Source organism: Pseudochaenichthys georgianus, unplaced genomic scaffold, assembly GCF_902827115.2.
Source record: "Pseudochaenichthys georgianus unplaced genomic scaffold, fPseGeo1.2 scaffold_1069_arrow_ctg1, whole genome shotgun sequence".
In the NCBI taxonomy this organism is placed as follows: Eukaryota; Metazoa; Chordata; class Actinopteri; order Perciformes; family Channichthyidae; genus Pseudochaenichthys; species Pseudochaenichthys georgianus.
The window spans coordinates 6,935-29,000 of record NW_027262033.1 but is presented as its reverse complement, the minus strand read 5'-3'; the positions used below and the strand labels follow the sequence as shown (position 1 = coordinate 29,000).

Here is a 22,066-nt window from a genome sequence, read left to right as displayed (position 1 = left end):
GCGCGTGTGTTGGAGGAGGGGCTCTGTGAGGAAGGGGCCGGTTTCTTCCGGTTGTGTATTTTCACATTCGAGCCACTGGAGCTCGGCTGCGTTCCAATAATCCAAAAATCAGCTCCTAAATTCTAACCCTATCTCCTATTCCTTGACCTCTGAGTGAAACGGGGGTGACGGCCCGTCCACACGGCGGCGTGCGTTGAAGCTTCCAGCGCTTCTGCCCATTCACTTTGGATGGGGCGACGTCACTTTTAGCCGAACTGCATTGTGGGAAGCGACGTGGAGCGGTGCTGGCGTCAAAAGTTGAGCAATGTTCAACTTTTGAATAATATCCGTTGCACGAATCAGCTTAAGTCTCATATCTTAAGAAAACAAAAACAAACAAAACAACTCTGACTTTAAGGGCCTTTTTAAGGTATTTTGTGGTCTCTCTTTAGGGTTACCCTCTCTTCCTAAATCGTACGAGTGTTAGTTTTGATCAAGGAACGTCTGGCTTCTCGATCGCCCTCTGTGAGTCTCGTTTAAAGAAACACACTAACGAGATCTGACAGCCTGAGGTACCAAGCTAACAGATGTTTGGACAGGTGTGTGTGTGGACAAGTGTGTGTAGACATGGAGGACATGTGTGTGTGTGTAGACATGGACATGTGTGTGTGTAGACATGGAGGACATGTGTGTGTGTAGACATGGAGGACACGTGTGTGTGTGTGTAGACATGGAGGACATGTGTGTGTGTAGACATGGAGGACACGTGTGTGTGTGTAGACATGGACATGTGTGTGTAGACATGGAGGACATGTGTGTGTGTAGACATGGAGGACATGTGTGTGTGTAGACATGGAGGACATGTGTGTGTGTAGACATGGAGGACATGTGTGTGTGTAGACATGGACGACATGTGTGTGTGTGTAGACATGGACATGTGTGTGTAGACATGGAGGACATGTGTGTGTGTAGACATGGAGGACATGTGTGTGTGTAGACATGGAGGACATGTGTGTGTGTAGACATGGAGGACATGTGTGTGTGTGTAGACATGGACATGTGTGTGTAGACATGGAGGACATGTGTGTGTAGACATGGAGGACATGTGTGTGTGTAGACATGGAGGACATGTGTGTGTGTGTAGACATGGAGGACATGTGTGTGTAGACATGGAGGACATGTGTGTGTAGACATGGACATGTGTGTGTGTGTAGACATGGAGGACATGTGTGTGTGTAGACATGGAGGACATGTGTGTGTGTGTAGACATGGAGGACATGTGTGTGTGGACATGGAGGACATGTGTGTGTAGACATGGAGGACATGTGTGTGTGTAGACATGGAGGACATGTGTGTGTGTGTGTAGACATGGAGGACATGTGTGTGTAGACATGGAGGACATGTGTGTGTAGACATGGACATGTGTGTGTGTGTAGACATGGAGGACATGTGTGTGTGTAGACATGGAGGACATGTGTGTGTGTAGACATGGAGGACATGTGTGTGTGTAGACATGGAGGACATGTGTGTGTGTAGACATGGAGGACATGTGTGTGTGTAGACATGGAGGACATGTGTGTGTGCAGACATGGACGACATGTGTGTGTGCAGACATGGACATGTTTGTGTGTGAGTGTGTGAAAGTGTGTGTGTGTGTGTGTGTGTGTGTGTGTGAGGATGTGTGTGTGTGAACATGGAGGATAAGTGTGTGTGAAGACATGGAGGATGTGTGTGTGTGAACATGGAAGACATGTGTGTGTAGACATGGAGGACGTGTGTGTGTGTGTGTGTGTGGGTGAACATGGAGGATAAGTGTGTGTGAGTGTGTGTGTGTAGACATGGAGGACGTCCTGATTATTTTGCATCCCATCATCAGATCACTTGTATTACAGACCAGTTGATCTGCTTAGCTTCGTTAATGCTAAAGAGCTGCATGAGCTAAACCCTCAGCGCGGGGACGTCAGACCCTCGGCGCGGGGACGTCAGACCCTCGGCGCGGGGACGTCAGACCCTCGGCGCGGGGACGTCAGACCCTCGGCGCGGGGACGTCAGACCCTCGGCGCGGGGACGTCAGACCCTCGGCGCGGGGACGGGGAATAAACCAGAGACTGCTTTCACTGAGGAATGGAGGCATGGTCTGAACATCAGATCTAAGCCTCTGATCTGCATTCCTGAAATATCTCTGCAGAACAAAGAGAGACGAACAGCTGGCTGGAGAGAATCAACAACACACACACACACACACACACACACACACACACACACACACACACACACACACACACACACACACACACACACACACACACCACACACACACACACACACACACACACACACACACACACACACACACACACACACACACACACACACACACACACACACACACACACACACGGAGAGAGGGAGAGACGGAGAGAGGGAGAGACGGAGAGACGGAGACACGGAGAGAGGGAGAGACGGAGAGAGGGAGAGACGGAGACACGGAGAGAGGGAGAGACGGAGACACGGAGAGACGGAGAGAGGGAGAGACGGAGAGACAGAGAGACAGAGAGAGGGAGAGACAGAGAGACAGAGAGAGGGAGAGACGGAGAGACGGAGACACGGAGAGACGGAGATTAACTGGAAACAGGCAATAGTCCGCAGACAAACCAAAAGGCTCCACAGACAGTAAGGTAAACTGTAGCTAATCGTAGCGTGGTATAAGACCCTCAAATATTCTCCCTTAAGTTCCCTTAAAAACATGTGATTCACGAAATACCTTCAAGTCTTTTCCAGGGGGTGCCCTTGAAATAAAATGGTCAAGTTAAACCCTTACAATTTCTCCTTAAGGATTCCTTTAAAACATGCCCTTAAGTCTTTTGCTTAACATTTCTCAAGTTAAACAATGTTGCTCAAAAGACCCTTAAGTCTAATCCCTTAAGCTTCGTTACAAACCGCTGCTTCGCAAAACACCTTAAGTATTCTAGATTTCCTGAAACTTAAATTAGTTGCACAAATCACCCTTAAATCTTCTACCTAGAATGTCCTTTAAAAAATATGTTTTACAAAACACCTTTAAGTCTTTTTCTGCAGGTTTACTTGAAATAAAAACGGCTACAGTAAACCCTTACGTTTTCCCCTTAAGTATTCCTTAAAAACATGCACAAAACACCCTTATGTCTCATCCCTTGAGCTTCCTTGAAAACAGTACTTCACAAAACACCTTAAGTATTCTATTTTAGATTTCCTGAAACGTAAATTAATTGCATAAATCACCCTTAAGTCTCATCCTTAAAATCTCCTTTAAAAGAGAGGTTTAACAAAACACCTTTACAGTAAGTATTCTCCTTAAGGCTCCCTAACAATCAAATCAGTTGCACAAAACCCCCTAAGTCCTTTTCTTAAGTTTTCACATAAAACAACAACAACACAAGACCCTTAAGTCTCATCCCTTAACTTTCCTTAAAAACAGTACTTCACAACAAACTTTAAGTATTCTTTTTTGGATTTCCTTAAACTAAAAAGAGTTGTAAAAGTCCCTCTTAAGTCATCTCCTTTAGATCGCCTTTTAGAGACCAGCTTTAAGTCTTTTTCTTGAGGGATCCTTGAAATAAAACCATCGTCATGTTGGCCATAATCTCCTTAACTTAGCTGCACATCTCTTGTCTCTGTTGTCCGAGCTTCAAACCTCACACTCAGACATCTGCTGTTTTCTGAATGGATTCGCTGAGAAAAGCCTCCTCACATCCCTCGAGCGGAACACCGTCAGACAGACGCTCAGGTTTCTCGAACACACAGGTCTGAGCTCCAGAGGTCGGAACGGGAGCGTTCGGGCCGGACGGACAGAGCAGCAGAAGCTCCAGAGCCGAGCACGCTGGAGCCGTCAGGCGTCCGTCTGCGGGAACGCTTCGGATCCAATCAGCCGTCAGGCGTCCGTCTGCGGGAACGCTTCGGATCCAATCAGCCGTCAGGCGTCCGTCTGCGGGAACGCTTCGGATCCAATCAGCCGGCAGGCGTCCGTCTGCGGGAACGCTTCGGATCCAATCAGCCGTCAGGCGTCCGTCTGCGGGAACGCTTCGGATCCAATCAGCCGGCAGGCGTCCGTCTGCGGGAACGCTTCGGATCCAATCAGCCGGCAGGCGTCCGTCTGCGGGAACGCTTCGGATCCAATCAGCCGTCAGGCGTCCGTCTGCGGGAACGCTTCGGATCCAATCAGCCGTCAGGCGTCCGTCTGCGGGAACGCTTCGGATCCAATCAGCCGCCAGGCGTCCGTCTGCGGGAACGCTTCGGATCCAATCAGCCGTCAGGCGTCCGTCTGCGGGAACGCTTCGGATCCAATCAGCCGTCAGGCGTCCGTCTGCGGGAACGCTTCGGATCCAATCAGCCGTCAGGCGTCCGTCTGCGGGAACGCTTCGGATCCAATCAGCCGTCAGGCGTCCGTCTGCGGGAACGCTTCGGATCCTTACCGGACGATAAGGGGGATTGGACGTCAACACACCGGACGATAAGGGGGATTGGACGTCAACACACCGGACGATAAGGGGGATTGGACGTCAACACACCGGACGATAAGGGGGATTGGACGTCAACACACCGGACGATAAGGGGGATTGGACGTCAACACACCGGACGATAAGGGGGATTGGACGTCAACACACCGGACGATAAGGGGGATTGGACGTCAACACATCGGACGATAAGGGGGATTGGACGCCAACACACCGGACGATAAGGGGGATTGGACGTCAACACACCGGACGATAAGGGGGATTGGACGTCAACACACCGGACGATAAGGGGGATTGGACGTCAACACACCGGACGATAAGGGGGATTGGACGTCAACACACCGGACGATAAGGGGGATTGGACGTCAACACACCGGACGATAAGGGGGATTGGACGTCAACACACCGGACGATAAGGGGGATTGGACGTCAACACACCGGACGATAAGGGGGATTGGACGTCAACACATCGGACGATAAGGGGGATTGGACGCCAACACACCGGACGATAAGGGGGATTGGACGTCAACACACCGGACGATAAGGGGGATTGGACGTCAACACACCGGACGATAAGGGGGATTGGACGTCAACACACCGGACGATAAGGGGGATTGGACGTCAACGACATGGTTCGAGATGCAGAGGAGTATTATCGATGTCGCTGTTCCTCACGGTGTCAGCAGGAAGCGAGTCAAAGTGTGCTCGGGATGGGAGCAGCAGGGAAGCCACAGACTTGAGAAGCAAACGTAGTCCCGGTGACGTCAGAAAGCGGTTTGTTGACTTCCGTATTGAACCAGATGTAATCGGCTCGTCCGTGAGGTCCCTTCAGGAGTTCTGAAGACGGAGGAACGTCTCCGCAGACTTCTCTACGATCCAGACTCAGACATGTTACCTCACACACACCTCGCTCTGTGGGCCTTTAAGTGCAGGCGATGCTGAGGGAAAGGCTTTGACTCGTGACGGAGGGATTTCTGGGTTTTGGACGACTGTTACTGAAGTGAAAGAACTGCTTTTATTATTCACACACACGCAGTCCCCTCGGTTCAAACCCAGACAGTATCATCTAACAGCATGACTTCATCTTACCGTGCGTGTGTGTGTTGTTAGCCTTTGAGCTCTGGTTTCAGTCGATATGTGGAGTGGATTTGTGTTTATTTGAGCCTTTAGTCAATACTGTTGTTTGTCTGAGTGTGTGTGTGAGTGTGTGTGTGTGTGTGTGAGTGTGTGTGTGTGTCGCAGAGTCATTATCATGGTCACACACACACACACACACACACACACACACACACACACACACACACACACACACACACACACACACACACACACACACACACACACACACACACACACACACACACACACACACACACACACACACACACACACACACACACACACACACACACACACACGCTGGTCAGCTTGGCAGCGCTGAGATATTTTCACATGCCGCTTCCTCTCAATATCAGCTGTCACCTCCAATAGGAGCGAGACCAAGAGAGGGTAGGAACACAAATCTGGCAGCGTTTTGGTTCCTACCCCCCTGTCGCAGCAGATGAACTCACTGCATGCACTCCCTGCTACAGAGACGGCTTGTGTTTAATGTTTCTCTTTTTTTTCTCTCCACAAAAGAAAGGACTGTATTTCCCCTGAATATCAGCATGGCATCAATGAATACTTTACTGTACACATAAAATATAAAAACTGCTTTACTTTAGAGCACTGGTGGAAGAAGTACTTCATATTCATGTTTTTATTATTACAAAAAAGTACAAGTATTACTAAGTGGAACATCGGGATGATGAACACGTTAATAATTATCGTGATACTGATATACACCTGAACACCAGCAGGAGAGGACTCTTTAAAGTAGAGACACTACATACTGATATACACCTGAACATCAGCAGGAGAGGACTCTTTAAAGTAGAGACACTGCATACTGATATACACCTGAACATCAGCAGGAGAGGACTCTTTAAAGTAGAGACACTACATACTGATATACACCTGAACATCAGCAGGAGAGGACTCTTTAAAGTAGATACACTACATACTGATATACACCTGAACATCAGCAGGAGAGGACTCTTTAAAGTAGAGACACTACATACTGATATACACCTGAACATCAGCAGGAGAGGACTCTTTAAAGTAGATACACTACATACTGATATACACCTGAACATCAGCAGGAGAGGCCTCTTTAAAGTAGAGACACTACATACTGATATACACCTGAACATCAGCAGGAGAGGACTCTTTAAAGTAGAGACACTACACACTGATATACACCTGAGCATCAGCAGGAGAGGACTCTTTAAAGTAGAGACACTACATACTGATATACACCTGAACATCAGCAGGAGAGGACTCTTTAAAGTAGAGACACTACATACTGATATACACCTGAACATCAGCAGGAGAGGACTCTTTAAAGTAGAGACACTACATACTGATATACACCTGAACATCAGCAGGAGAGGACTCTTTAAAGTAGAGACACTACATACTGATATACACCTGAACATCAGCAGGAGAGGACTCTTTAAAGTAGAGACACTACATACTGATATACACCTGAACATCAGCAGGAGAGGCCTCTTTAAAGTAGAGACACTACATACTGATATACACCTGAACATCAGCAGGAGAGGACTCTTTAAAGTAGAGACACTACATACTGATATACACCTGAACATCAGCAGGAGAGGACTCTTTAAAGTAGAGACACTACATACTGATATACACCTGAACATCAGCGGGAGAGGACTCTTTAAAGTAGAGACACTACACACTGATATACACCTGAACATCAGCGGGAGAGGACTCTTTAAAGTAGAGACACTACATACTGATATACACCTGAACATCAGCAGGAGAGGACTCTTTAAAGTAGAGACACTACATACTGATATACACCTGAACATCAGCGGGAGAGGACTCTTTAAAGTAGAGACACTACACACTGATATACACCTGAACATCAGCGGGAGAGGACTCTTTAAAGTAGAGACACTACATGCTGACATACACCTGAACATCAGCGGGAGAGGACTCTTTAAAGTAGAGACACTACATACTGATATACACCTGAACATCAGCAGGTGAGGACTCTTTAAAGTAGAGACACTACATACTGATATACACCTGAACATCAGCAGGAGAGGACTCTTTAAAGTAGAGACCCTACATACTGATATACACCTGAACATCAGCAGGAGAGGACTCTTTAAAGTAGAGACACTACATACTGATATACACCTGAACATCAGCAGGAGAGGACTCTTTAAAGTAGAGACACTACATACTGATACACACCTGAACATCAGCAGGAGAGGACTCTTTAAAGTAGAGACACTACATACTGATATATACACCTGAACATCAGCGGGAGAGGACTCTTTAAAGTAGAGACACTACATACTGATATACACCTGAACATCAGCAGGAGAGGACTCTTTAAAGTAGAGACACTACATACTGATATACACCTGAACATCAGCGGGAGAGGACTCTTTAAAGTAGAGACACTACACACTGATATACACCTGAACATCAGCGGGAGAGGACTCTTTAAAGTAGAGACACTACATACTGATATACACCTGAACATCAGCAGGAGAGGACTCTTTAAAGTAGAGACACTACATACTGATATACACCTGAACATCAGCGGGAGAGGACTCTTTAAAGTAGAGACACTACACACTGATATACACCTGAACATCAGCGGGAGAGGACTCTTTAAAGTAGAGACACTACATGCTGACATACACCTGAACATCAGCGGGAGAGGACTCTTTAAAGTAGAGACACTACATACTGATATACACCTGAACATCAGCAGGTGAGGACTCTTTAAAGTAGAGACACTACATACTGATATACACCTGAACATCAGCAGGAGAGGACTCTTTAAAGTAGAGACCCTACATACTGATATACACCTGAACATCAGCAGGAGAGGACTCTTTAAAGTAGAGACACTACATACTGATATACACCTGAACATCAGCAGGAGAGGACTCTTTAAAGTAGAGACACTACATACTGATACACACCTGAACATCAGCAGGAGAGGACTCTTTAAAGTAGAGACACTACATACTGATATATACACCTGAACATCAGCGGGAGAGGACTCTTTAAAGTAGAGACACTACATACTGATATACACCTGAACATCAGCGGGTGAGGACTCTTTAAAGTAGAGACACGACATACTGATATACACCTGAACATCAGCAGGTGAGGACTCTTTAAAGTAGAGACACTACATACTGATATACACCTGAACATCAGCAGGTGAGGACTCTTTAAAGTAGAGACACTACATACTGATATACACCTGAACATCAGCAGGAGAGGACTCTTTAAAGTAGAGACACTACATACTGATATACACCTGAACATCAGCAGGAGAGGACTCTTTAAAGTAGAGACACTACATACTGATATACACCTGAACATCAGCAGGAGAGGACTCTTTAAAGTAGAGACACTACATACTGATATACACCTGAACATCAGCAGGAGATGACTCTTTAAAGTAGAGACGCTACATACTGATATACACCTGAAAATCAGCAGGAGAGGACTCTTTAAAGTAGAGACACTACATACTGATATACACCTGAACATCAGCAGGAGAGGACTCTTTAAAGTAGAGACACTACATACTGATATACACCTGAACATCAGCAGGAGAGGACTCTTTAAAGTAGAGACACTACATACTGATATACACCTGAACATCAGCAGGAGAGGACTCTTTAAAGTAGAGACGCTACATACTGATATACACCTGAAAATCAGCAGGAGAGGACTCTTTAAAGTAGAGACGCTACATACTGATATACACCTGAACATCAGCAGGAGATGACTCTTTAAAGTAGAGACACTACATACTGATATACACCTGAACATCAGCAGGTGAGGACTCTTTAAAGTAGAGACACTACATACTGATATACACCTGAACATCAGCAGGTGAGGACTCTTTAAAGTAGAGACACTACATACTGATATACACCTGAACATCAGCAGGAGAGGACTCTTTAAAGTAGAGACACTACATACTGATATACACCTGAACATCAGCGGGAGAGGACTCTTTAAAGTAGAGACACTACATACTGATACACACCTGAACATCAGCGGGAGAGGACTCTTTAAAGTAGAGACACTACATACTGATATATACACCTGAACATCAGCGGGAGAGGACTCTTTAAAGTAGAGACACTACATACTGATATACACCTGAACATCAGCGGGTGAGGACTCTTTAAAGTAGAGACACGACATACTGATATACACCTGAACATCAGCAGGAGAGGACTCTTTAAAGTAGAGACACTACATACTGATATACACCTGAACACCAGCAGGAGAGGACTCTTTAAAGTAGAGACACTACATACTGATATACACCTGAACATCAGCGGGTGAGGACTCTTTAAAGTAGAGACACGACATACTGATATACACCTGAACATCAGCAGGTGAGGACTCTTTAAAGTAGAGACACTACATACTGATATACACCTGAACATCAGCAGGTGAGGACTCTTTAAAGTAGAGACACTACATACTGATATACACCTGAACATCAGCAGGAGAGGACTCTTTAAAGTAGAGACACTACATACTGATATACACCTGAACATCAGCAGGAGAGGACTCTTTAAAGTAGAGACACTACATACTGATATACACCTGAACATCAGCAGGAGAGGACTCTTTAAAGTAGAGACACTACATACTGATATACACCTGAACATCAGCAGGAGATGACTCTTTAAAGTAGAGACGCTACATACTGATATACACCTGAAAATCAGCAGGAGAGGACTCTTTAAAGTAGAGACACTACATACTGATATACACCTGAACATCAGCAGGAGATGACTCTTTAAAGTAGAGACACTACATACTGATATACACCTGAACATCAGCAGGAGAGGACTCTTTAAAGTAGAGACACTACACACTGATATACACCTGAACATCAGCAGGAGAGGACTCTTTAAAGTAGAGACACTACATACTGATATCCACCTGAACATCAGCAGGAGAGGACTCTTTAAAGTAGAGACACTACATACTGATATCCACCTGAACATCAGCGGGAGAGGACTCTTTAAAGTAGAGACACTACATACTGATACACACCTGAACATCAGCAGGAGAGGACTCTTTAAAGTAGAGACACTACATACTGATATACACCTGAACATCAGCAGGAGAGGACTCTTTAAAGTAGAGACACTACACACTGATATACACCTGAACATCAGCAGGAGAGGACTCTTTAAAGTAGAGACACTACACACTGATATACACCTGAACATCAGCAGGAGAGGACTCTTTAAAGTAGAGACACTACATACTGATATACACCTGAACATCAGCAGGAGAGGACTCTTTAAAGTAGAGACACTACATACTGATATACACCTGAACATGAGGACTAAGAGATGAATGATGATCTAACGTTTATGAATGAGGCAGCTGGGGCGTGGACTAACCACACACACACACACACACACACACACACACACACACACACACACACACACACACACACACACACACACACACACACACACACACACACACACACACACACACACACACACACACACACACACACACACACACACACACACACACACACACACACACACACACACACACACACACACACACACACACACACACACAGTGGGAGTTCCTGTCCATAAGATAACAACTTCCTGTGTACAAAATAAGAGCTTCCTGTCTATAAGATAAAAGCTTTCTGCCCATAAGCTCCAGAGGTCGAGTGTTTCCTCTCACGCAGGTCTACCTCCTCCCTCCTGAAGCCCATCGTCTCTTTATATTATATATGTATTTGTTCCTGAAGCTTCCTGGCACCATTATGTCTTTGCATTATTTGACTTCCTTATTTCCTTTAATGTCTTCAGTATAATGTCTGCTGCATCGTTAAAGGCGCATCAAGTGAAGACTTATACATACAGGCTGTGTGCATATAAATAAATAAAGCTCTTGAATCCTGACGGTCATCACGGCTCAATATCCCCGAAAATAATGTTTATTGTGCAACGATAGCATTTATTTCAGGGGACTATTTACATGTGCAATAATAATAATAATAATAATATATTTAATTTATATAGCGCTTCTCATCTGCCAAGACAAATCTCGAAGTACTTCACAACAAGGGATACTGATACACTTTGAGAGATTAAACAAATAATTGTAATAATAATAATAAATCAAAATATAAAATAGAGTACAAAAATAAAAAATACAATACAATGATTGTATTGTACTTTTTTTAGAAACACCTGAACGCCTCTTCCCTGCCGACAGGAGGGCGATCGGGGGTTAATGACGGGGGGACTACGTTACCCAGAATCCCACAGGGAGCCATGATGGGGTCAGTGATTGGACCTGAGTACTTCCTGTTTACGGTGCTCACGCTCCCCGCCGACCAATAAGAACCGTAATGAAGACAAGGAGAAGAACATCACCGGGAACATTTTCCACCGCAAAGCCGATCACACGACGAGGAAGCAGGGGTTCACGGGAACACGAGCTTCCATGGTTTCTCTGAACGCTTACAAAACAACCCGTCCTTCTTAGGCTTTGACTAAACCCGTTCGAAAACCCAGAAACTGTAAAAACAAAAGAGAGAAATGTCTATATTTCCGACTGTCCTTGAATGCATCATGTGTCAAAAAGCTTCAATCGGTAAAATGACCAAATCTGAGTTTAAACTAGTTTGACCATGAATGCACTTTTTACAAATACAGAACATGTTAGTGTAGATATGTAAACATGGAAATATGAAAAACTAGCTTGAGCACAAGTTGACATATGTGCACTTAAAATGTTGTACTATATAAACTGTTTAAAAAACTAAACTAAAATGTTCTATTTTTTTGGATTCATTAAAAAAAGTCCTCCCGACTTATAGAAACTACTGTGCTGTTTCCATTCGACGCAGAGCCTCGACTCAGAGCCTCGACTCAGAGCTTCGACGCAGAGCTTCGACTCAGAGCTTCGACGCAGAGCTTCGACTCAGAGCCTCGACTCAGAGCTTCGACGCAGAGCTTCGACGCAGAGCTTCGACGCAGAGCTTCGACTCAGAGCTTCGACTCAGAGCTTCGACTCAGAGCTTCGACTCAGAGCCTCGACTCAGAGCCTCGACTCAGAGCCTCGACTCAGAGCTTCGACTCAGAGCTTCGACGCAGAGCTTCGACTCAGAGCTTCGACTCAGAGCCTCGACTCAGAGCTTCTACTCAGAGCTTCGACGCAGAGCTTCGACGCAGAGCTTCGACTCAGAGCTTCGACTCAGAGCTTCGACTCAGAGCCTCGACTCAGAGCTTCGACTCAGAGCTTCGACGCAGAGCTTCGACTCAGAGCCTCGACTCAGAGCCTCGACTCAGAGCTTCGACTCAGAGCTTCGACTCAGAGCTTCGACTCAGAGCTTCGACTCAGAGCTTCTACTCAGAGCTTCGACTCAGAGCTCGGAGACACGCGGAGACACGCGGAGACACGCGGAGACACGCAGAGACACGCGGAGACATGAGGAACACGCATTAACTAAGATAACATGCAGTGACCCTTACAAACTAAACATTACTCCAGCTGTGTTTAAATTAACTTATTTCAGATTTCTTTATTTTAAGATTCCTGTTGATCCAAACCTGAGCTTCTGTGCGAGAGTTAAGTCTCAAAGGTCACCTGTTTGTAGGCAACAGCAGAGGGCTCAGATACAAATATATAAAAACATGTCTATGAAGTGTTTTGCTCCAAACACCAAACAGATCGTTCTAGCCACGCCTCATGTCCCTCTGTTCAACTTCCTGTTTCTAAAGTGCTGATTCTGGGATAAAGCTTTAAAGAGGAGGGGCTGAGCTCATGCGGGACCCGGCAGCTACCGTCTAAACTAAATGCTGCCGTGATGAAACGCCATATCATGGATTATCAAGGCTCTGAAACAGTCTGGAGCTCAAAGGCTTTCTGTCTCCCGGTTATACCACGAGGTGAGTTCCTTTCTACTTCCTGCTTCTTCACACACATGCTCTCCAGCACCGGTTAGCTCTGAGTGTTAGCATGCTAATGTAAACACCGACCATATTACGTCCAAAACAGTCGGGCATTGTTTCTGATAGCAGCGTTCTGATTGGGCCTTGGGTCCACATTTCAGATGTTACGTCATATCGGACGCAAATCTGATTTGATTTTAGACGTCACAAGGATGTTCCTAAGGAGTGCATCGTGCACAATGACAAGGTAGAAATTGTCACATCATACAAATACTTGGGCACCATTTTCGATGACCACCTCAAATGTGATGTGAATACTGAGTGTGTTGTGAAGCGGGGTCAACAGAGAATGCACCTTCTTCGCAAACTGAACTCTTTCCCTGTCAGGCCGTTCATGCTTTGTGGTTTTTACCAAGCATTCATTGAGAGCCGTATCTGTTTTTCTCTTATCAGCTGGTTCCATAGCCTCACGCCGAAAGACAGGAGCAGCCTGAACAGCACGTTAAGACCTGCTCCAAGATCATCGGCGTGAAACAGAGAGACTTAAATTCCTTCTGGAACCGACAGATTCTGCGGAAAGCCGAGAGCATTCTGTACTCTCCAGGTCACGAACTCTCCAGGTCGCGTACTCTCCAGGTCGCGTTCTCTCCAGGTCGCGTTCTCTCCAGGTCGCGTCCTCTCCAGTTCGCGTCCTCTCCAGGTCGCGTCCTCTCCAGGATGCGTTCTCTCCAGGTCGCGTCCTCTCCAGGTCGCGTCCTCTCCAGTTCGCGTCCTCTCCAGGTCGCGTCCTCTCCAGGTCGCGTCCTCTCCAGGATGCGTTCTCTCCAGGTCGCGAACTCTCCAGTTCGCGTCCTCTCCAGGTCGCGTCCTCTCCAGGACGCGTTCTCTCCAGGTCGCGTCCTCTCCAGGACGCGTTCTCTCCAGGTCGCGAACTCTCCAGGTCGCGTTCTCTCCAGGTCGCGTACTCTCCAGTTCGCGTTCTCTCCAGGTCGCGTACTCTCCAGTTCGCGTTCTCTCCAGGTCGCGTTCTCTCCAGGTCGCGTACTCTCCAGTTCGCGTACTCTCCAGGTCGCGTTCTCTCCAGGTCGCGTTCTCTCCAGGTTGCGTTCTCTCCAGGTCGCGAACTCTCCAGGTCGCGTTCTCTCCAGGACGCGTTCTCTCCAGGTCGCGAACTCTCCAGGTCGCGTTCTCTCCAGGTCGCGTTCTCTCCAGGTCGCGAACTCTCCAGGTCGCGTTCTCTCCAGGTCGCGTTCTCTCCAGGTCGCGTTCTCTCCAGGACGCGTTCTCTCCAGGTCGCGAACTCTCCAGGTCGCGTTCTCTCCAGGACGCGTTCTCTCCAGGTCGCGTTCTCTCCAGGTCGCGAACTTTCCAGGTCGCGTTCTCTCCAGGTCGCGTTCTCTCCAGGTCGCGAACTTTCCAGGTCGCGTTCTCTCCAGGTCGCGAACTCTCCAGGACGCGTTCTCTCCAGGTCGCGTTCTCTCCAGGTCGCGTCCTCTCCAGGTCGCGTCCTCTCCATGTCGCGTACTCTCCAGGTCGCGTTCTCTCCAGGTCGCGTCCTCTCCAGTTCGCGTCCTCTCCAGGTCGCGTCCTCTCCAGGTCGCGTCCTCTCCAGGTCGCGTCCTCTCCAGGTCGCGTCCTCTCCAGGTCGCGTCCTCTCCAGGTCGCGTCCTCTCCAGGTCGCGTCCTCTCCAGGTCGCGTCCTCTCCAGTTCGCGTCCTCTCCAGTTCGCGTCCTCTCCATGTCGCGTCCTCTCCATGTCGCGTCCTCTCCAGGTCGCGTCCTCTCCAGTTCGCGTTCTCTCCAGGTCGCGTTCTCTCCAGGTCGCGTTCTCTCCAGGTCGCGTTCTCTCCAGGTCGCGTTCTCTCCAGGTCGCGTTCTCTCCAGGTCGCGAACTCTCCAGGTCGCGTTCTCTCCAGGTCCAGCACTGAGCGGCTCCTCGCCTGCAGCACGGTCTGACTCAGGGGAACAGAACACTTTATACTGCAGCGGTAATTACTTATGTTTGTGTAATAATAAAATGAAAAGGTAAAATGCAAACTTTATTATTTAAATACAATTATACAATTTATTTTAGTGGACTATAGAAATGTATACTAGTGCAATTATTACATGTGTTGTTGTTGAATGATAACATTAATTATAGTTTAAAAAAGAAACAGGATTAGAAACAGGAATTGTATAAAATGTTATTCACGATCGCTCTGGTCGTCGAGCGGCTTGAGCCATCGTCATGGAGACAAACACGCATTGATTTCATATTTCTGATTACTGGAAATTCTCAGAGCGACTCTTCCTTGAAGTGTTGTCTGTGGATGATTCCAGAACAGGTACACACAGGCTGCAGTGTGTGTGTGTGTGTGTGTGTGTGTGTGTGTGTGTGTGTGTGTGTGTGTGTGTGTGTGTGTGTGTGTGTGTGTGTGTGTGTGTGTGTGTGTGTGTGTGTGTGTGTGTGTGGCCTCCAGGTTCATTGAGTGGACTTTACACTGAGAGGCCTGTTCTCACACACACACTCGTTCAGCTCAAGTATCACTTCTCTTTAAACAAGGCAGCAGTGTGTCGTCTCTTCATCCCCTGGAGTGTGTGTGTGTGTGTGTGTGTGTGTGTGTGTGTGTGTGTGTGTGTGTGTGTGTGTAGCAGCCAGTTTAATCCGGTATCTTAAGCAAACAGCAGCAGGTCAGGCTGAGGTTTCATAACGTTTGACCTTAAAACGAATACACTTCATTACATTAACTTTGGTGTGACAGACCACACACACACACACACACACACACACACACACACACACACACACACACACACACACACACACACACACACACACACACACACACACACACACACACACACACACACACACACACACACACACACACACACACACACACACACACACACACATCAGCCGGAGAGGACTCTTTAAAGTAGAGACACTACATACTGATATACACCTGAACATCAGCAGGAGAGGACTCTTTAAAGTAGAGACACTACATACTGATATACACCTGAACATCAGCAGGAGAGGACTCTTTAAAGTAGAGACACTACATACTGATATACACCTGAACATCAGCAGGAGAGGACTCTTTAAAGTAGAGACACTACATACTGATATCCACCTGAACATCAGCAGGAGAGGACTCTTTAAAGTAGAGACACTACACACTGATATACACCTGAACATCAGCAGGAGAGGACTCTTTAAAGTAGAGACACTACATACTGATATACACCTGAACATCAGCAGGAGAGGACTCTTTAAAGAAGAGACTCTACACACTGATATACACCTGAACATCAGCAGGAGAGGACTCTTTAAAGTAGAGACACTACATACTGATATACACCTGAACATCAGCAGGAGAGGACTCTTTAAAGTAGAGACACTACATACTGATATACACCTGAACATCAGCAGGAGAGGACTCTTTAAAGTAGAGACACTACATACTGATATACACCTGAACATCAGCAGGAGAGGACTCTTTAAAGTAGAGACACCACATACTGATATACACCTGAACATCAGCAGGAGAGGACTCTTTAAAGTAGAGACACTACATGCTGATATACACCTGAACATCAGCAGGAGAGGACTCTTTAAAGTAGAGACACTACATACTGATATACACCTGAACATCAGCAGGAGAGGACTCTTTAAAGTAGAGACACTACATGCTGATATACACCTGAACATCAGCAGGAGAGGACTCTTTAAAGTAGAGACTCTACATGCTGATATACACCTGAACATCAGCAGGAGAGGACTCTTTAAAGTAGAGACTCTACATACTGATATACACCTGAACATCAGCAGGAGAGGACTCTTTAAAGTAGAGGGATGGGTTCATCATTTAAACCGGGCCCTGCCAGCTTTCAGGAGATTTCACAGCAGGTGTTTTTAAATCTGTTACCTGTCAGGTACATGTTGAGGATGTTTGAAATAAAGCCGACAGCGGGTGGAGTTTAACTTCCAGACGACAAAAGTCTCAGAGGGATCAGCTTTGTTTACTCAAGTATCAGATTACTGATTATGAAACCAGAAACCAGCTGGGACTGATCTTCGTCATTAACATTTAAACTTTTTACAACTTGTTTGTAGTCGACTATTTAATATTTTATAAAGTAAGTTGGCAGGAGAAACACGGAGCTTCTGCCAAAAAACATTTTCTTAAACGATGTTCAGATGGAAAGTGTGTGTGTGGGTGAGGGTGTGTGTGTGTGTGTGTGTGTGTGTGTGTGTTTCCTCTCTAATAGGATCAGTTTGGCCTTTTCCACTCTTCCTGCCCCAAGTATAAAAACATTTGCAGTGACCGCAGAATCACACACACACACACACACACACACACACACACACACACACACACACACACACACACACACACACACACACACACACACACACACACACACACACACACACACACACACACACACACACACACACACACACACACACACACACACACACACACACACACACACACACACACACACACACACACACACACACACACACACACACACACACACACACACACACAGGAAGGTTTCCCAGTGTGTGTGTGTGTGTGTGTGTGTGTGTGTGTGTGTGTGTGTGTGGTGTGTGTGTGCGAGCAGGGGTAAACGGGAGCTTTTGTTACCGTGGGAACAGACGCTTGACGGACAGGGTACTCGACCGTTGTCTTGGTAACATGAGATTGTTATCTTTGTCAGCCAATCAGCTTCCTCCCTGGGTTTTTTTTGGGGGGGGGGGGTGACCCAGAACTTCACTACACCCCTCATTATCTTTCCATTCCTGCATGAACAGAAACACGCAGGTCACAGGTTTGATTCCCTCGACAGAAACGTACTGTTTCCATTCCTGTTGACTTTTTAGGACGTTAATTTTGTCAGAAAGTCAAATGTTCACCGAGAACTAGAGTCCGATTGTAGTTAGACGTCTGGATGTAATAGATCCCTGAAACAAGAGGTGTCCTGTCAACAAGAACCAGACAAGTCCAAGAGAGCTCAAATATCCCGCAAAAACTAAACACGTCTGAATGTAATAGTCCCTTGAGAACGAGGCGACGTCCAGGTCAAGTTGCCAACAATAATAATACAAGTCCAGAGCAAAGGGCCCTCTAGAACAAGACAGACATTAAAAGGCCTAGGAGAACCAGACAAGTCCAAAGAAAAACTACCAGGAACCCAGACAAACTCTGGTCAAGAGGCCAACAAGAATCAGACCAGAGTCCAAAGACCCGTGAAAAACGGAACAAGTCAAGATTGAATAGTCCACTCGGAACAGACCAAGTTAAAAAGGCCTACGAGAAGCAGACAAGTCCGAAGTACAAAGTCTAACAAGAAACAAAACAAGTCTGGATTTAATAGTCCCGTGAGAATGAGACATGTCTGGGTCAACAGGAACCGGACAGGTCTGAGTCCTACGAGAGGATGTGACACGTCCACATTTAAAAAGCCTGCAAAAAGAGTCAAAAGACCTTCGAGAACCAGACAAGTCTGAAGCCAAAGCAGAGATGTTCTCAAGTCTTTGGTCACGAGTCCAAGTCAAGTCTCAAGTCTCTAAAAAATAAAAGTCTCATGTCTCTTCTGGTTGTAATAAGCCTTCTATCGTCTGCTGCTATCCAGTCTGTTAAGAATACTGCAGCTATAGCTAAGAAATTCAAAGCATGTACTGAGTTATTATCACTCCTATATCTAATAGCATACAGCATCAGTACTGATTAGCTGTTTGTTATATGATCACTTTAAACAGGCTATTGCAATATGAGGACAAACATCACACTTTAGCTAAATGCAAAAAACTTGTAAGCAAAACACTTCAGAATCAGAAATCAGTATCACAAATACTTTGTTAATCCCCCACAGGGAAACTGTTAAAAGTACTTAAAAGCGGGTAATGATTAACGTTACCGACCTTTTTTATGTCATGTCAAGAGTTGGATGTCAACGCCACTCAACTCAAACAAGTGTGACAAGCAATTCACTCATCTTTTCAAATATTCAGTTACAAAGCTAGCAGCAAGCTAAGCTAACATTACAGCTGATGCTGAGCTAAACATGTTTGCTAACCGTCCATGCGTTAATGTGACTGACCTCTCCGGGTGACTTTTCAAGTGCCTGATGAAATTCGACGTTGTTGCGCCAGCATCCTTGATTTTGATATTGCAGACTTTGCAGTGTGCTCCTTTTGTTGGTGCCGCCGGCGTTTTGTTCGAAGTCTTTGTAGTTGAACCTAATTACAAGCGGTACAGCCGCAGGTGTGCCGCCGGTCGCCATGGTGTTACTACGAGGTAGTAACAGAGGCGCGCACGTCTGCGTAATGAGCCCGGCTAAAATAACTGGATGGCCTGCCTGCCTGTCAGCCTTCCATCTGGGCACACACTGATCTCGTGCCCTCATTGGTCATGTGCGCGTTCGTGTGTGTTGGAGGAGGCGGGCTCTATAAGGAAGTAGCAGCCTCTAGCAGATTATCTCCGGTTGTGTATTTTCAAATTCTAGCGATCTCGAGCCGGTTTCTCTCACATTTACCTACCCCACCTTTAATACGCCACACATAGAAAACACAATGATTGTTCACGAGTCCCAACACACGAGTCCAAGTCGAGTCTGAAGTCTTTTGGTCACGAGTCCAAGTCAAGTCTGGAGTCTCTGTGTGTGCGACTTAAGTGCGACTCGAGTCCCCATCTCTGAGCCAAAGTGCCACGAAATACAAAACAAGTCGGAACTTATTAGTCCCCTGATAGCGAGACATGTCTGGGTCAAGTTGCCAACAATAATAATACAAGTCCAGAGCAAAGGGCCTCTAGAACAAGACAGACATTAAAAGCCCTAGGAGAACCCGACAAGCCCAAAGAAAAACTACTACGAAACAAGACAAATCGCGATCAAGAGGGCAACACGAATCAGACCAGTTAGAGTCCAAAGAAAAACACAACAAGTCAAGATGTAATAGTCTGCTGAGAACAGACCAAGATAAAATCAAAAGGCCTACGAGAACCAGACAAGTCCAAAATACAAAGTCTAACAAGAAACAAAACAAGTCTGGAATACATAGTCCCGTGAGAAAGAGACATGTCTGAGTCAACAGGAACCGGACAGGTCTGAGTCCTACGCGAGGATGTGACACGTCCACATTTAAAAAGTTGAAATGTAATGAGTCAAATCAAAACTATTAAAGTGTGTGATGGATTTTCCATTATTGCAGTGAGACACAGGATCCTGACGCTGCCCTGTCTCCACCCGTCTGGGAGGTGCAGGTGAGCGGAGTCAGGTGGCAGCTTGTGAATGAGAGGGAAAAAGCCTTGAGCCACGTCTGACACAAAGAGGGCCTTTAGAGAGCGAGGGGCCGCATCTGGAGAAATACCAACCGATTACCCACAACACCTTATCCTCCCATCGCGCGCGCGTGTGTGTGTGTGTGTGTGTGTGTGTGTGTGTGTGTGTGTGTGTGTGTGTGTGTGTGTGTGTGTGTGTGTGTGTGTCAGGTTTCAGTGTCAGGCTGCACTTAAACTCTGTTATTGTGTTTATTTAAGCTGCTTGTTTGCTCTGAAACGTTGGATTTCTTCATGTTTTCTGATCCAACTTCACTACTTTGTTGAATATCGAGACCTTATTTATTAAAAGATATTATAACTGGGCCGTAAAACTAACCTGCTCATATAAGTATAATATATTTTATATAATGTATATAGAGTTTAATATTGAGTAGAAGTTGGAGAGTTTATGGCGACGTTGAGCAAATCAAATAGAAACAAAGTCTTGCAGGGTGTCTGCTACGAGCTCCACACACACACACACACGCACGCGCGCACACACACACACACACACACTCACATACCAGCTCTCAGACACACTTCTCAGGCTCCATCAGCAGCTGCCGGCTGACATCATGTGATAATCATAAGTGTTAATCACCGAGGGGGAGGAAGTGGGGAGGAGGGTCCTCCCTCGGTAACTGCATCAAGGAAGGAAGGATGGAGGGAAGTTGTGAAGGAGATAATGGCAGGGAACACGGAGAGAAAGATGCAAGAGTTTTGATGCGTTTCCAGAACATACTAAACTCAGTCTGCCGTTCAAATACTAACATCGCTGAATCCCTTCAGTGGAAACAAAACAGAAAACCGTCCTCACTTCTCCGACAGAGAGCTGAAGCCCTGACGCCATCTCATCCCTGTCCCCTGGTCTGGAGGTCAATGGTTTTCTGAATGTGTTTTTCATTGTTATCCTGAAATCAGGTCCGTGGTTATTACAAGCTGAAGAGATTTGAATTCTACGACATGTAATACTTCAGTAAATACCCCACTGATGGATTTAAAAACAGTGAAGAACAAGTGTCTAAATGAGACGACGAAACGTCACCACGCCCAACATTAGCCTCCTTTAGCTTAGCGGTGGTGACGTGAAGTCATGTGACCGTGCTGTAGTTCCTTTATAGCCCAACATTAGCCTCCTTTAGCTTAGCGGTGGTGACGTGAAGTCATGTGACCGTGCTGTAGTTCCTTTATAGCCCAACATTAGCCT

General features: G+C 46.3%; 1 protein-coding gene across 1 annotated transcript in view; it reads right to left on the bottom strand.

The window, feature by feature from the left end:
- The window catches only part of LOC117440610 (alpha-1,3-mannosyl-glycoprotein 4-beta-N-acetylglucosaminyltransferase B-like), a gene marked incomplete at its 3' end in the record, with an annotated part of 37,366 nt that extends 19,041 nt beyond the window's left edge, over positions 1-18,325 (bottom strand). The window contains exon 1 of the mRNA XM_034076844.1: positions 18,184-18,325. Coding sequence (XP_033932735.1) covers positions 18,184-18,325 — 142 coding nt within the window. The remainder of the gene's footprint in view (positions 1-18,183) is intronic.
- Between the last annotated feature and the right edge of the window lie 3,741 nt (positions 18,326-22,066).